The following is a 16,945-nucleotide window of genomic DNA, read 5'->3' on the forward strand; positions in this document are numbered from 1 at the left end:
AAAATGAAAGAGAAAAAAACTGTATGGTAAAGCATAAAAAAAAAAAGTATAATATTTAGTGGAAAAAATGGTATGGTATGGCATTTCAAGAAAAAGTCGTAATATTTAGAGAAAAAAGTGGTATGGTATGGAAGTTCGTAAATAAATTAATAATATTTAGAGTAAAAAAGTTGTAGGGTGTGGCATTTTAATAATAAAGGCATAATATTTTGAGATAAGTGGTACAGTGTTGTATTTTGAGAAAAAAAGTAATAATATAACAGAAATAGTACAAAATACTGTGACTTTATTCTCATACTATTACAACATTATTCTCCCAAAGTCAAACAGTATGACTTTTTCTCAAAATATCATGACATCAAAGTCTACTGTTTTTATATTTTTAACATTGGCCCTAAAACATCGTCAGACTTATTGCCTCACAAAAAAAGGTGAAATAAAATAATAGAATGCTGTGTAAATGTTTAAAGCTTACCCATATACTGAACTGGACTCTCAGGCAGAGGAGCATGAGGAGCATCAGGAACGGCAGCAGGTTCCTGTCTGTTTTCAACTGGACTGGACAGTTCTCTCTCAGCCAGACCGTCCTGCAAGCCTGGAGATACAGGAGGAGCTGAGGCCTGAGAGACTGGAGGAAGACTGGGTGGAGAGGACTGGGGTGGTGGGGGTCTGGACGCTGGTGGACTGGGCAGAGAAGCCACAGGTGGGCTAGGCCGGTGGGCAGGTGATGCGGGAGGAGATCTCAGGGGGGTACGGGGGCATGGAGGAGACGTGACTGGACGGAAGGTGGGGCTGGTTGGAGAAATGGGCCGATTGAAGGGGCTGGTCGGTGTGCGGGAGAAAGGGGAAGTGAACGAGGGGCTGAGAGGAGAAGTGGAGCCACTGGTGGCGCTGGCTCGCTCGAAGATGAAGGCTGTGTCTGTCAGACTGCGCTGGTATCGGCGGAAGGGAGGTTTGCCTGGATGTTTGACAAAAGAAAAAAATAAATAATTATTATGGAATATAAATATTACATATGTGTGACAGTCTAAACAGCAAAAAAACAAACTGAATATGACATTATTAAATACAAGATCTACTGAAATTTGATATATACAGCTCTGGAAAAAAATAAGAGACCACTTCAGCTTCTAAATCAGTTTCATACAAATATTGTCATTTAGAGCATGTATTTGTAGAAAAATGAGAAATGGCTGGAATAACAAAAAAGATGCAGTTTTCAGACCTCAAATAATGCGAAGAAAACAAGTTCATATTCATAAAGTTTAAAGAGTTCAGAAATCAATATTTGGTTTAATAACCCTGTTTTTTAATTGCAGTTTTCATGCATCTTGGCATGTTCTCCTCCACCAGTCTTACACACTGCTTTTGGATAACTTTATGCAACTCAAACATTTTAAGCAGTTCAGTTTGGTTTGATGGCTTGTGATCATCCATCTTCCTCTTGATTATATTCCAGAGGTTTTCAATTTGGTAAACTTAAAGAAACTCATAATTTTAAGTGGTCTCTTATTTTTTTCTAATGTATTGTCAAGATCAGAATTCACTGTTCCAATCTGTTCCAATAATATTAGACGGCTAACATTGCAAACTCTGTCTCTCTTTCTTAACTACTGAAACAACCTGATAGATCCTGTGATTCTAGCAAGAATGAAACTGAAACTTCACATATCTGAAGTGAAGTGAAGATAGTGTGAACAACCCTTAACAAAACATTAGATTTGGTAGGAAAAACAGATTTGAGACACTTTTATCTGCTTTGTAAGTGCAGGTTTTCATTCTCTACATACTTTTGGATATTTTAATAAACAATTCATGGCACATTATTATGGCACACCAAATTTAACACACCATCTTACACCATTCCCCATTCTACTGATCAAACACTCTTAGTGACAGTAAATACAGCAGATGTATCCGGTAGGAAGTCTTATATCAGGTAGCTTTTCAGAAGCAGGGTTGGTGACCCTGTGTATATCTTTACTTATTTTTAACTCAGAAAGAGTGCACAAAGTTTTACATGAGCTTAAAGCTCCAGTGTAGAATGTTAGAGATAAAAACTGTATCACAAATTATGAATTACCTGATCGTGGAGACATAGGGCTGGTGGAGTTCTGGGATGAGGAGGACAGCTGTCTGAAAAACTCACGTGGGTTCATGGATCGCTGAGAAACCAGCACTGCTGCCTCCTAGTGTAAAAAAAGAGATATTTTAGAATTATCTGCACCAAAACCTTTCAACAAAAGCAGATTAACCTTTACTTACTGCTGCTTTCTCTATGGACTCGCTGCGTCTGAGACGAGCTCTCATCTCTTCTTCATGCTCTCTCTGCTGCAGCTCCTGTCCGTCACAAACACACACACGAGACCTTGGTCACTATTTATGCTTGTAATGAGAATCAAAGCATTCTTTTCATCTTTTGTTGCATGAAACGCTCATTGTAATACTTACCCATCTTGTCTTTTCCTTTCTTCTTGCTTCTTCTTCAACCTTCGCTTCGGCTCTCCTGCAAAAGTCAAGAAACATTGTTTTAATTAATTCTGCCTCCTCTATCCAAAGTGCTACAATTCACTGTTACGTAGGGCCCTGTTTTAGTGATCTTTAGGCGAATCATCAAAGAAACACGGTCAGTGTGTCTTTGCTATCGTAAAGTCAGGAAAAGTATGCCTTGTGTGGCTCGTACTTGGCATATACTCATTCTCTTAATTAATCATGGGTGTGTTTTGGGCGTAACATGCAACAAACCAGTGGTTCTTTGCCTCACATTCTCTTTAATGTGCTCTGATTTTGGTTCATTGCTATTTCAGGGGCGTAGCTACCTGGACGTGTCAAATCAGATTCTCGGCAGAGGAAACTGACCTGCTTGTTCACGCTCGTTCATTCTGTTTATTGTTGATGTAATGGTTTTACCTCAATGACGGGTTTGTGCACTGCGTACACATGTTGTGAATGTGCCTGTTGACAATTTACTGCCAAGAGAGCAAGGAACATCTGACTTTATACATCTGTCTAGGTTGTATTCAGTCAGTGGGGCACCTGGGTTTTCCACTGCCAAGATAGCAATATGATAGAAATGTACCTAAATACGCTTTACTTCCAGACCACCACACCCATTGACATAGATACTGTATGTTCGCAAGTGCCTTTGCTATTTAAACAACAAAGGCATAAGTCATGAAAATAGTCTGTTGGTGGGGTGTAAGATAGCAATGAGCATTGTGACACACCTTGTGCAAAGTGTATAGTGTAAAGATAGGACCCACAGTGTCTTTAGTTAGAGATAATGAAAGAAAAGGAAAGCAGAATCATCCTATTCTTTAACAAATCTATCCAGTAACACAATATTTACTCTGCGGGGTATGACGTGTTTAGCTGTGTGTTTCTTTCTGTCTATGTTTCTGTCTTCTATGTGACTGTAGTGTTAGAGTACTTTTATTCTGTAATGTAATATTAAAGCACTGCCTGTCTCTGTCAGTGCTTCTCTGACTTTGGTGTAACTTTAGTGGAGCTGCACTGTTGGATTTTTGTTTGGAATGTGTGAACAAGGCCGCAGATTCACTCACCTTTGTTCTTCAATCATCTGCAGCTTCTCGTTCATCTTCCTGTCTCTCTCATCTGCTTCCTTTCTCTCCTGCATGATTCTCTCTCTTTCAAGGCGCCTCCTCTCCTCTGCAGCCTTCCTCCTCTCCTCCTCTTTCCTCAGCTCTTCCTCACGCTGACACATGGGTTAAAAGCAGATTAATATTTAGGTTCATTTTAAGTGCATCACTAGGGCTGGGTTTTGTTTTAAAAATGTTTATATCAGTACCAATATGATACTTTGAATATGGAACCAATACCCAAAAAAAAAAAAAAAATGCTACCTTTTTCTTAATTGTAACCAAAAAATACAAAATGTAATAATTATAATTACACAACATATTTATTTAACAGCCGAAATGAGTAATTTTATTCTCACACTGTCACCATGTTGGAACAAACAGTGAGTTTGTGGTGCTTCATAAAGAACAAACATCATTGCTTGTGTATATTGCTTTATGCAAGAGTTCTTAAAAAAATGAGTATTACTTTCACAAAATTAAATTAAATTATATTATTAGTGTCAACTTAAAAAATAATTATTATTATTATTTATTGTTTATGCTGCTAGTTTCCAGTATTTTTGAAAAGCGGCAGTAACAGTAGTGTAGTGTGGTTTAGGTCAGGCAGACTAAAGCTTTTTTACTGTATTATAATAACTCAGGGGAAAGAGAGAGGGGGAGACAGCATGAAGAAGAGAGAAACAGCCCGAGGTGGCGAGATGTACAGTATATTTTTTTATAATTGAAACCCTCAACTTTTTGTTCGTTTTTCTTTAACAGAATTTACAGCAGAACTTCCAGCTGTTTATAATTAACCAATCAGAGAAGAATAACTTAAGTTAAATAGCTCAACACAATATTGCACACACTAATATAACAAGTGTTTTTTTTTAAACCCAAACACAAAATGTAACTTTTTTTTAAAGACTTCTGCAGTCTCAGTTCCTTCCTGACAAGACTTTAGCCTTTAGTGCTTAGTAGAGCCCCCTTTTGCTGTTATGAGCTGCAGCAATGCAGACACCAGCCTCTGGCAGCATTCCTGAGGAATCTTAGTTTATTTCTCATGGGCAATGGCCTACAGTTCAGTAATGTTCTTGGTTTTGCTTTGCTGAAACAGTTTTGCTAGCTCCCACGGTGAATTCTTTACATGCTATATTATTTCATAGGCATGTGTTAACTCTGTTTGCCCTATAAGGCCATATTTTCAGTGTTTTAATGTACACTACAAGACCTACATTTCTTCCCTATTATTCTTGCGATTTAAGCTCTTTAGGTCCAGTCAGTAACTAGAAATGGTACCAAATATAGTGTTCAAAATTTTGCAGTAAACTGCCAGAGCCTTAAAACATGACAAAATGTCATTTTAATATTATAAAAAAAATAATAAGTATATACAATTTATTGGTTAACAGCTTACTGCTAATAAAGTAGCAATGAAAATTAATTGAGCTTTGGAAATATATTACAAAATGTCAATTTACAATTAGCCTTTATCTGTAGTAAAGCAGTATTAGAACAGATGGTGTTACTGCTGTTATTCTCTACTGCAGCATTTACACACTTACATACAGCTCATTCACACTTTCATCATATTCTCTAACTGTGTAACTATTAAAAGTATTTATTTTTTCTTTAGAGAAATTACAAATGAACTCAGTGAGTGGTGATGGTATTGTACTGTTTTCTACACATTTAAAACACTATTGAAAACTGGAGAAAACTGGTACAGCAAGAGAGTGTTGTCTGGCTGACCCACATGGCAACAGCTTTAGCCTTTAGCTCAGCTTAACATGGATAAGTAATAAACAGTAATAAAGTCATTGCTAAGATAAGAAAATAAAAAAGCAGCTTATCTGGGCCAGACACTACAGATACTAGACTAGATATGACAGGGTTCTTGCACCATTAAAAAAAAATTAATGCTTTGTAAGGCCTTTTTAAGACCTCAATAAATATAATTTAAAACCCAAAAATGAAGTCATAATTTCTCTGGTAGAAAATAATTGATTGTGTTGGTAATCAAAACTTAAAATTTCCTATTTACTATATTTTTTTTGCTGTCATTATTGTGACGCAAAAAGTTAGCTAGCTTTCCGCTAATATTAGTTCTCTCCTCGCTAATGTTGGATAGCTCTCCGGTAACCTTAGTTCTCTCCACGGTAACTTAAGCTAGCATGCCGCTAATTTTAGCTAGCTCTCCGCTAACCTTAAAGTAACATCCCTGGTAACTTAGCTAGGTGACTCGCCACTAAAGTTAGTATGTGCTTTACCACGGCATTAAACAACCTTAATTACCTGGAATAATGGATTTTAAGACATTTTAAGACACCGCAGGAATCCTGTATGAGTGTTTAAAACTTTTAACCAGTAGTGAATCTCAGTGAGGACAGACACTGTATAGAATATAACACTCTAGATGGAGGGTCTGGATGTACCTCTGCTCGTGCCCAGAAGGAGTCTCTGTTAATCCGCTTCATCTCCATGGCAGCGTTGGTCTTCCTGTAGTTGGTGCCCTGTGAACGAGGTCAGTGAATGAGTGTAAGAGAAGAAATCACACCCGCTCTGCATTCCTCACTCACTGCTCTCAGTGGAATGAACACTGGAATATGTAGATGACATCAGCTAAAGCTTTTAAACTTCAGAACGATGGCTGATCATTTACCACCGTCTCTTCTTTCTCTGTCGGTCTCGAGTTTCTTCTCAGTCTCTCCGTCGTCGGACGCACTTTTGCCAACATTTCTACGACCTTTTCTTCGGTCACATCATCCGGATTAGAGGCAGTGATGAACATGTGAGCCTCCTGTAGGGAGAAAAAGAAAATGGTGAATTAGAACACTCTAAAATGCACTTTTTTCCTCCCTTGAAATAATGTTTGAGGGCCGATTAAATTAATGATACACTTTGCATAAATGCACAAATGCAATACAAGATTGTGTAAAGTGGTGCTTGGGAACCCTTTAGAATTTTCTATATTTTTGCAAAAATATGACCTAAAACATCATCAGATTACAAAAGGTCCTAAAATTAATAAAGAGAACAAAAATATTATACTTGGTCATTTATTTATTGAGGAAAATGATAAAAAAATTAATAATATGCATGATCTAAAGGGACCCCATAGTAACTTATAAGCAACTGAAGGCCTCTTTAACAGTGGCTAATGTTAATGTTCATGAGTCCACCAATTGGAGAACACTAAACAACAATGGTGCGCATGGCAGAGTTGCGAAAAAAAGCTACTGCTCTCCAAAAAAGAACATTGCTGCTCATCTGCAGTTTGCTAAAGATCATGTGGACAAGCCAAAAAACTACTAAAAGAATGTTTTGGACACACAGAGTGCAATATTAATATGATGACATTTTAGATTACTTGGTTTTGGTCAAAATCCCTGTATTCTTTAATATTGCAATATATACAGCTCTGGAAAAAATTAAGAGACCACTTCAGTTTCTGAATCAGTTTCTCTGATTTTGCTATTTATAGGTATACGTTTGATTAAAATAAACATTGTTGTTTTATTCCATAAACTACAGACGACATTTCTCCCAAATTCCAAATAAAAATATTGTCATTTAGAGCATTAATTTGCAGAAAATGAGAAATCCTGAAAGTTTCTATTCATAAAGTTTTCAGAAATCAATATTTGGTGGAATAACTCCTTCCACTACTTTTTGGATAACTTTATGCCACTCCTGGTGCAAAAATTCAAGCAGTTCAGCTTGGTTTGATGGCTTGTGATCATACATCTTCCACTTGATTATATTATAGAGGTTTTCAATTTAGTAAAATCAAAGAAACTCATCATTTTAAGTGAAACGTTTTTTTTCCCATATCATATTTTCCCAATATTGTGCAACGCTAACTGTAATTGTATCTTTTAAATTTCTCATAATGTCTGTAAGACCACATGTAGAAAATATCACCAGCTTCAACCTCAGCTTTAAATATAGAGAACTGAAAGTGAGAGACATTATTTTGTCAGTATGCACCTGCATAAGCCTGTTTTCACCAAATTATGAGCTTGTGAATGTAAAAAAGACTCCCCAGATCAAAAAAGAAATGTGTTTATACACTCTACTGATTTAAAACCCTTTCCTATACTCCTGTTAGACGCTTACAGTCCTGAGTGTCTGGAACAGTGCAGTGGTTGGAAGCTGTAACGGGTCTGTATGAAATCTGTGTTTGCTCTCCACAAGCTTTTCATAAACTTACACTGGAAGCCACTCTATTTGTATTGGCTCTCGAGGCCTAAGCTAGAAACGAGTGTGAAACCTCACTGCAGTGAGAACATAACAGTCTGTCTTGATCTGAGGTCAGCCACCACTCTCATCTTCACATTTTCACTTCTATTAGTGCTGGATCTGAACTGATCCTGGATCAGTAAAATGAGTACAATCAGTATGAAGGTAAGAACAGTATGAAACTTCACAGTGAAAAAAGGCACAGGAATGCTGAAACTGCAAACTTGTTTGAACAAAGTTGGGAAAACAACCCCACACCATTATCCCTCCTCTACCAAACTTTACAGCTGCCACAGTACAGTCAGGGGAGTAACTTTCTCCTGGTGTTTACCAACTCTTAACTCGTAAATTAAGGATGCCAGTTAGAATCCAGTGTTTCTGTGTCTTATATTACTTCAACTGAAGCTTGTCTTTGTGCTTGTGATGTAAGGCTTGCATAATTCATGTTAATAGGCTTCCCATGCACAGTTTTTGAGCTGAAGTTAAAGCCGGGGAAGGTTTAGAAGTTTTTTGGCAATTTATTCGCGATTTGGCGACTCAGCTCTGGAATGTCACATGGTCTGCTACTATGTGGTTGTGTTTCTGTGGGTTCTAAATGCATACATTTTTCAGGTAAGATTTATGAAGGCTTCTTGCATCGCCTCAGACTAAAGGTCTGCACGGGACTACTCTTTTAAACCCGCTCTTGCCCGCTCCCGCTTGTTTTAGTCATGTTAAGGCCTGCACTCACCAAAAATTGCTTGTTTTCATCCCGCGCCTGCCCACCACATACAAATTTCTGCAGCTCCCATCCTGCGTCCTAATATGAATTGAATTAATTAAATGTAATGCTTGAAATTGACTTATGTATTTATTAAAACAACAATATAGCGCTAGACACTTGCCGCACTGATTCAGGAATAAAAATTCTATAAAATGTAATTCAATTAAATGAATGAATATATGTATTATTATTATGATTAATCTCGACGACTGATTAGTTGTTTTCCTTCATTTCGTAAGCATGGAAATCATTGTGAGATTTATTATAATTTCCTACACTATTTGTTTGTGGGATTTTCTACGTGTACAGCTCTGGAAAAAATTAAAGAGACCACTTAACAATGATGAGTTTCTTTTATTTAAATTTTGCACCAGGAGTGGCATAAAGTTATTCAAAAGCAGTGTGTAAGACTGGTGGAGGAGAACATTTGTTGAGGAGAACAACTTGTTTACTTTGCATTATGTAAGTTCTGAAAGCTCTGCATCTTTTTCGTTATTTCAGCCATTTCTCATTTTTCTCATTTCAATACATGCTCTAAATGACAATATTTTTATTTGGAATTTGGGAGAAATGTTGTTGGTAGTTTATAGAATAAAACAACAATGTTCATTTTACTCAAACATACCTATAAATAGCAAAATCAGAGAAACTGATTCAGAAACTGAAGTGATCTCGTATTTTTTTTCCAGAGCTGTATATGTGGTCCCGCTCCTGTATCGCCCATATTAATTAAAATATGGCAGGATATTCTAGCAGGTAACGTGAGTCCCGCGGGAGAGCAGACCTCTACCTCAGGCATCTGTATCAGGTGTAATGACTAATGTTTTGTGTGATGATAAGTGCAGGTAGTTGGAGGAGGACAGTAGAACAAACTGTTAATATAACATATTGCTTAATTCAAAATCTCTCTGCCCTGAAACAAGGTGATGTTGCCAAACGTGGGAACATTTTGAGGTGATCAAACTTCCATTAAAAATAAAAAAAGAAAAAAGAAAACTTGTGTTGGGAAAGGAATGTGCTTAACATGACCTAAGCACATCCGTTGACAGTAAAACAAAGTTACATTTGAAAATATTTCAGTATTTCTTTCTGTATATCTGTTTTCTTCCTTTCTATTTCTGTACCTCTTGTGCTGTCTGTCCCCACAAAGCTTAGAGAACTGGCTCTTTCGCTCAGCCCCCCTGGACACTCTAGAACTAAATATTTTTCAACTTGAGAAAATTTACAAAAAAGTGCAAAAAAATGTCTGTGGTCTGAATCAGAGATGACTGGAACGTGAGTAAAAAATAGAATGTGTAGTCAAAGCAAAAGTGGACTTATAATCAGAGAGCAATGATGATTTGCAAGGTTAAGAAAAGATCTAACAGTGCAATGTTTGCTCTGACACCACAGCGGAACACACAGCTCCTCTACACACACACACACGCACCTGAGACATTCCCTTCATATGCTCTCACACACTCACACACATCTCAGATCTTATGCTGGAACTCACAGTTAATGCAGAAGTGTTTCAGATGTTTTAGTGTATAGGAGATACAGAAAATCTTAGTATAAAATATCTGAAATTAAAAACTGACAAATGGTGGAAGTTACTGGAAACTACAGGATTTGGACAATGAAACTGAAACTGAAACACCTGGTTTTAGGCCACAATAATTTATTGTCCCGATGGACAGTTCTGGTGGAAACAGGAGAGTTGAGGTGCACATTAAACTCTGCCGTGATTTGGGCAGCCGTGGTTTTATGTTTTTTGGATACAATTCGGACACCCGAACATCCCTTTCAGACAGCTTCCTCTTGCGTCCACAGTTAATCCTGTTGGATGTGGTTGGTCCTTCTTGGTGGTATGCTGACATTACCCTGGATACCATGGCTCTTGATGCATCACAAAGACTTGCTGTCTTGGTCACAGATGCGCCAGCAAGATGTGCACCAACAATTTGTCCTCTTTTGAACTCTGGTATGTCACCCATAATGTTGTGTGCATTGCAATATTTTGAGTAAAACTGTGCTCTTACCCTGCTAATTGAACCTTCACACTCTGCTCTTACTGGTTCAATGTGCAATTAATGAAGATTGGTCACAAGGCTGGTCCAATTAAGCCATGAAACCTCCCACACTAAAATGACAGGTGTTTCAGTTTCATTGTCCAACCCCTGTAGATTAAGAGAATAAATTTATTTCTAACAACAGAGTGTAAATCTCTAGCATATGAATTCTGCAAAAAACTAACTTCTAATTTCCTCTATTTTTACATATGTTTGCTCTAAATTAAATGTTTTGAACCAGCAAGACTAATTATTTTGTATTTGTTAAACACTGAATAGATTTGTGATTCAGGTCAAAACATACATATTTTAGTTTTTAATATTTCAGTTAACAGCTGGTATACAGTGAATAGCCCTATTTGAGTAATGTTCTAATCCATATTATGGCAAGAAATGAAGGTCAGTCAATCTGAAGCATTTCAAGAACTTTGAAAGTATTCTCAAATGCAGTCGCAAAGACCATTAAAAATGTCAAGGCTTTACCAAGTTGATATCCTATGAGTCAAGCATGGTGGATTAGAATTAGGATTTGGGTTTACAGAATGGCTGCTTCTGGAACGGGCTCACTAATCTTAACTTATTTCGTAACTCATTATGGAAAAAGTTAATGAATTTGAAAGTCCACAGAAACGTAAATTCCGACTAAGTCATGCAGCAAGACAATGACCCAAATCACACTGAAGAGACAACAAATGTCATCAGTGGAATAAAATGTAAGATTTTAGACCAAATAATTTAGTAACCAGACTTTAACCCTAGAAGAGGAAACTGAAGAGAGAACCCTTTCAAAAAAATCTATGGCTCACTGGTTTGATACATTATTCCTATACTTCTGCCCACCTGATAACTGGGTGGTCTGCCACAGCATTTGATATTGGGCATATTAGCAGTTTTAGCAGACCTCATCCACAAACAATGAATTATAAATAAGTACCCAGTGCAGACATCTGCTCTGGAATCATCCGCTCTGTGTGGAAGAGAGAAAGAAGGAAAGGGGAGTGAAAAAGTAGGGCTGTGGGTGTGCCGCAGAGCCTCGCGTCACTGTGAGTGTTGGCTGCTGCTCAAGGCCTGCAAAACCACAGCTTCAGAAAGGATTACTGCACTGCTAGTTCTAGCACACAGCAGGCCCAGGCTGCTCCATCCACACCGACTTCTTTCTTCACGTCAAAACTTTCTCATTCTTCCCACAGCCATAACTCCAGAAAAAAGGCCAGAGAATACAAACAAGTTCAGACCAAAGCAGAAGTCCATGTTATCAAGCGTCCTATATAAATACACCTATAGTAACTATCAAGAACATGAGATCAATCCGAGGTCACTCTTTCCTGTATTAATTCCTACTTCTTTCATCTGTTTCTTGCAGTAGGAGGAGCGGAAAAGACTTAGCTCTGTTATTACCAGAGTTACTAGCCTAGATGACAGCATTTAGCCTGTTAATGTACCTCGTAGCCCCGAGGCTCAGACTACACAGACATGTCGCTGTGCTTAAAAAAAAAATCGATATCCTCTATACCAGGGTTTTCCAGATCTGGTCCTGGTGCTTCCTGCCCTGCAGACTTATGTCTTTCCTTGCCCCTAACACACCTGATTTAAATAATCAGCTCATTAACAAGCTCTTTCTGAGTTGCAGTGGGTGTGTTTAAAGGCACAGGCTATCATCTAAATTGTGCTGGGAAGGGGGCACCAGGATCAGGACTGAAAAACCTTTCGTTTTTTGTTTTTTACTGGAATATATCCAAAGAAACCTACAAATTATTATGTACAGTAAAAATATAGGACATAGATGTCCAAGCCAACAACATTCTATTTTTTTATTATTATTATTATTTTTTTTTTTTTCATTTTTTCCCCAATTTTGCACAGCCAATTACCGAACTCACTCATTAGGACTCCGGGGGTTCGAGCAAAAACATTTTTTAAAGGAGATAAGGGAGGAGGAGGAAATAAGGTTAGACGTAGTTAGTTTGTTAACGTGTGGTCCCCTATTTTTGGCCGCCCCCTATTTTTGGCCAGTTCCGCCTATTGCGTAGTTTCCTTTCTCTCTCTGCCAATGGCACAAAAGAAATTCAAAACACAACACTTCCCACCTTAGACGAACACTTAAACTTTATTCTTACAAAAATCCTAAAAACATTATTTTAGTAAAGCTAACAATCTTGTAAATCTGTGTGTAAAAAACTGTGTAGAGCACTCCATTTTTTATGGCGTACACTACTTAGGGAGCCTAATTCTAAGTGAACAATGGTGTCACCATTGACGTTCTTAAAATATACATGCCCACGCAGGACAAATGCAATATCATCATACACCACTGGAAGCCGCTGGATCCCACAGGCACACTGCAGAAATGCTGTGTCTCCAATAGGCGGCACAGACAAAGATGCGCTCCCACAAATAAATAAGCCCAGTGATTCAAAAATACGCATTATTACACATATTATCAGCCACCAATATTAGGTTAAGAGTTGTTATTATTAAAATAAAAGCATAAGTGTATATATTTTCCAGTTAATATAGGGTATTTTGAGCTGAATGTAAGGTGGCTGAAAATAGGGGACCCTCGTAATTCCGCAGGTCTTTCCGCTGGGGGCGCTTTTTTAGGGTGAGTAAAGCTCTTACATTTACTTACAGTAAGCTTAGATTTCCACAATATTGACTGAAATGGCCAAAATAGAGGCCACCACGCTAGAGGTGTTAGGAGAGTAAGTGCTCTTTGAAAAGCTCTGTCTTATTTTACAACCAGCTCAAACTCATTTTATAACAGTGTGAACAGCCTAGAAAACAAATTTGATTTGACAATTTAACCTGCTGTGTGAAAATACCCTTACTCAGGCTTACATAGCCTTATTGTTCAAAATAATTTCAGACTGCAAACATGTCTTGCTTAATTAATTACTGAAGTAAGTGTGATAGAAAATTGGGTGAATTATATTTCAGAAAGATAACATACAAAAGAACCCCACCTTCTTCCACAATTACTGTCTCGTGTCTTTGCTACAAGCTGTCCAAGAAGTAACATGTCTGTACCTCCTAAAATGCAGCAATTTCCTGTAATTGCTGTTATTAGCTGGTAACATCATCTTTTTGTATAGATGTTGTGTAGCTTAATTGGACAACTGAGCAATTGAGTTAGTGGCTTTTATAAATCAAAGCACACCTGCTCTAGCAACCTGAACGACAGGCTCCTCTGCTAGCTGAGACCTGCTGTTTTGAGCAGGAAAGAAAGTGGGACAATACGGAGGGAACCCACTGAAGCATATTTTGCTTAATCTGTCAGTGGTGCTCTATGGCAGCAGACAAACAACGGCAACAGTGTGTCTTTGCATGTTCTAGTCTGGACTTATAAAGAACTCATGAAGAAGCCCAAGCAGGATCTCCTCAGAACATTTTTTTTTTCTGAGAAAGTTAACCAAGGTACCAAGAATTACGAAGGTGTGGAATGAGGGGTCTTCTCAAAAGGTTTAAATGGCCACGTATGAAAAAAACATGGTTGGAGAATGTATACTTTTTCAAAATTATTGCTAAACCTGACTGACAAAATAAGGTTTGTTGTGTGGGAAGCATCCTTTAAAAGTGAAGTATTGCCTTGGGAAGAGTTTGAAAACAATTTGGTTTGAGCAGAGGATGATTTTAAAAGTGGCTGCATTGCAGGGCTTTGGGAAGCAGGATGGTCTTACTGCTGTATAGTCTGTCATACCATAGAATGCTGTGGGTGCACACACCAGCGACATGAGGGAAAAAAACTGGAAGACCTACATCAACCACAGAGAAGGAGAATCAACAAATTGTCTGACATGCGCTGAGTGATCGCACAGCCACGATTATGGACAGCAGTGATGCTTTTCATAAGGGATCCTGTTAGTGCCAACCCCATTGGCAGACAGCTGTATGACGTTTGACTACATGCAAACAGGCCATTAAGATGACACCTTACAACTCGCATAGTTGTGTGCCAATCAATAAGGTAACACCTCATGGTCAATTTACATTATACCTATATTCTTAAACTTTAAAACCAAGTCCACATTTTCCACTTTCAAGAAACAGAGATTAGGCTATATCCTCAATTCACACTGGTTCAGAGCTGCCTTGCCTCAGTCCGCATGAATCCCTGGCACTCACCCCACCTCCTGGATTCAGCAGCCTCTATCCAGCGCTGCCAAGAACAATAAAAGCCCACGCCAGTGCCATAAGTCTCTGCTAATCATCTATTAATTCCAGTTCACACTCCAAACAATGCAGACAGCCATGACCTCACCCTCAAACCCTGCGTGATAAAGCACGCTTTATTCTGCAGGCAGCTAAAGGTAACAGTGTGAGAGCAGATAGCAGGAAGTGGGGTGGAGGGACCTGGCAGATGTTCATGCATGAGAAGAATGCTTCATACTGAAGGCTGACTCAGGCACACTTGTGGGACTGGGACAGTGTCACGAGTCATATGAGAGTTTTGGGCTAATGCTGAGCAGATCCCACAGTAAGAAGTGGTATCACTTTGCACTGGAATGTGAAATGAGTTTAGGAACAGGCTTCTTAATGGGTTAGGTTGGTCTGGTTAGGGTTAAACTCTTCAGGAGAGTTTATCACCAGGACAAGTTCAAGAGACATGCCTCTGAATTATTGAACATGTACAGTTCACAAATCTTATTTTTTGACAAAAGTTAAATTTGGAAGTAGCTTTTTTCATTGTGTCAGAAATAATGTATAATGAATGGATCAACAGAAGTGCTTTTTCAGTTGTAAAAATACTACAGGGGCAAATATTAGGTTTTGCTTGCCCAGATCCAATGCACTTCTGAAGTAAAAAAAGAATAAAATTGTCAAATTTAAAATTTCAGGTATGTTATTTATTTTAAATCAAAGTAATTTTGTATAAAACTTCATCCAGTCATTATCGAAATGATGTTTCATATTTCATGTAATTGCATTAATACTAGCTGTCCAATCTAAACTGTAATCTAACAACTTAAATAAGGACTTAAGGACTTAGAACAACTTTTACTTGAATTTCAGCCAATGATTTTGAAAAGCCTCTCCAACCTCACAGTAGCAGTTTGTGGAGCAATAGGAGGTAAATTTAATCTAGTGATGTAGGCTATGATCTGATCACTGGCGCCATCCTGTTTCCTCCCATTCACTATTTACTCACTTACTGCCCACATATACAGACTGCAGCCTGAATTTATATATACTATTGGTTTTGGGTAACTAAATATTTAGTAATTAATCCAAGTACAGGCTTTGTTTATTATTTTAACAATAACCTACAGTATTATATACAGTATTTACTGTATTGTTTGGTTGTATAGGACTGTGCCTTAAATTTCTTATCTCATACAAATTCAAGATTTGTGTCTAAAGTACAATACATTTGAACAAAATAAACAATACCATTTTTTTTGCTGCATAATAAGATTAAACAGGCAGTAACAGTCTTGGACACAATGGAGAAAATTAGATTTAAAAATGTATTTCAGTGTTTTTTTAAGGTAGAAAAATATAAATACAGTAAAAGTATCCTCTACATAGAACATTCTAAAACATTTAATAATTACTATTAGTTTGACTTACAATATTTTAAAAAAACTGTAAGAAAAAAAGAAGAACAATAGAACAATAATAATTTAATAAAATTTAATAATTTAAAATGTAACAAAATTAAAGTTATGTAGCAAACAAATCATATCACAAAACAAAAGTGCAGCAAATCCAGTGGCTGCATAAAAAATGTTGCAAATAAACAATTAAAGGTAAACAGAGTAAACAGCAAAACAAATCCAAAAATACTTCAAAAAATATCATGGAGGTGTTTTTAACATGTCATATATTATTACAATATTATTGCATATGATATGTACTGGCACACCCCAATCTTCTGCCCAAACTTGTAGAAAAGAATGTATATATATGTATATAAGAATGTATATATATTTTTTATTTTGTCTTTGTTAATACAAAGTAATGAAATGTAGTTAGAATATATCAAGTGTGGAAAAATGTAAGTAGCAATGGAAATAAATTTTTCCAGAATGAGATATGCAAATGGATTAAAAAACAATAATTTTCCCAAGCCTTTATCTGTAGTAAAGCAGCACATTCACACTTTTATCATAATAATAACTAGATACAGATACAGAAAGATACAGAAACACAAAGAACTATGTAACTATCTTGGAAACTGTAGAAAACTGCTACAGGAAGAGTCAGGTCTAGATGACCCACATGGCAACAGCTTTAGCCTTTAGCTAACATGATTGGTCTAAGTCTCAGTTTCAGCAGAGAAGAGAAGTGTAAAATTGTAAAATAAAGTC

General features: G+C 37.3%; 1 protein-coding gene across 4 annotated transcripts in view; it reads right to left on the reverse strand.

Annotated features, from left to right (window-relative positions):
• The window catches only part of si:dkey-40c11.2 (drebrin-like protein A), a 100,997-nt gene that overhangs the window by 5,737 nt on the left and 78,315 nt on the right, over positions 1–16,945 (reverse strand). For all 4 annotated transcript variants that reach the window (XM_049470369.1, XM_007258319.4, XM_049470368.1 and 1 more), the window contains 7 exons: positions 6,244–6,381; positions 6,017–6,094; positions 3,564–3,715; positions 2,452–2,506; positions 2,266–2,340; positions 2,084–2,189; positions 476–958 (listed from right to left, as the gene is read on the reverse strand). In XM_049470369.1, coding sequence (XP_049326326.1) covers positions 476–958; positions 2,084–2,189; positions 2,266–2,340; positions 2,452–2,506; positions 3,564–3,715; positions 6,017–6,094; positions 6,244–6,381 — 1,087 coding nt within the window. The remainder of the gene's footprint in view (positions 1–475; positions 959–2,083; positions 2,190–2,265; positions 2,341–2,451; positions 2,507–3,563; positions 3,716–6,016; positions 6,095–6,243; positions 6,382–16,945) is intronic.

This window comes from Astyanax mexicanus, chromosome 22, assembly GCF_023375975.1.
Source record: "Astyanax mexicanus isolate ESR-SI-001 chromosome 22, AstMex3_surface, whole genome shotgun sequence".
Taxonomy (NCBI): domain Eukaryota; kingdom Metazoa; phylum Chordata; class Actinopteri; order Characiformes; family Acestrorhamphidae; genus Astyanax; species Astyanax mexicanus.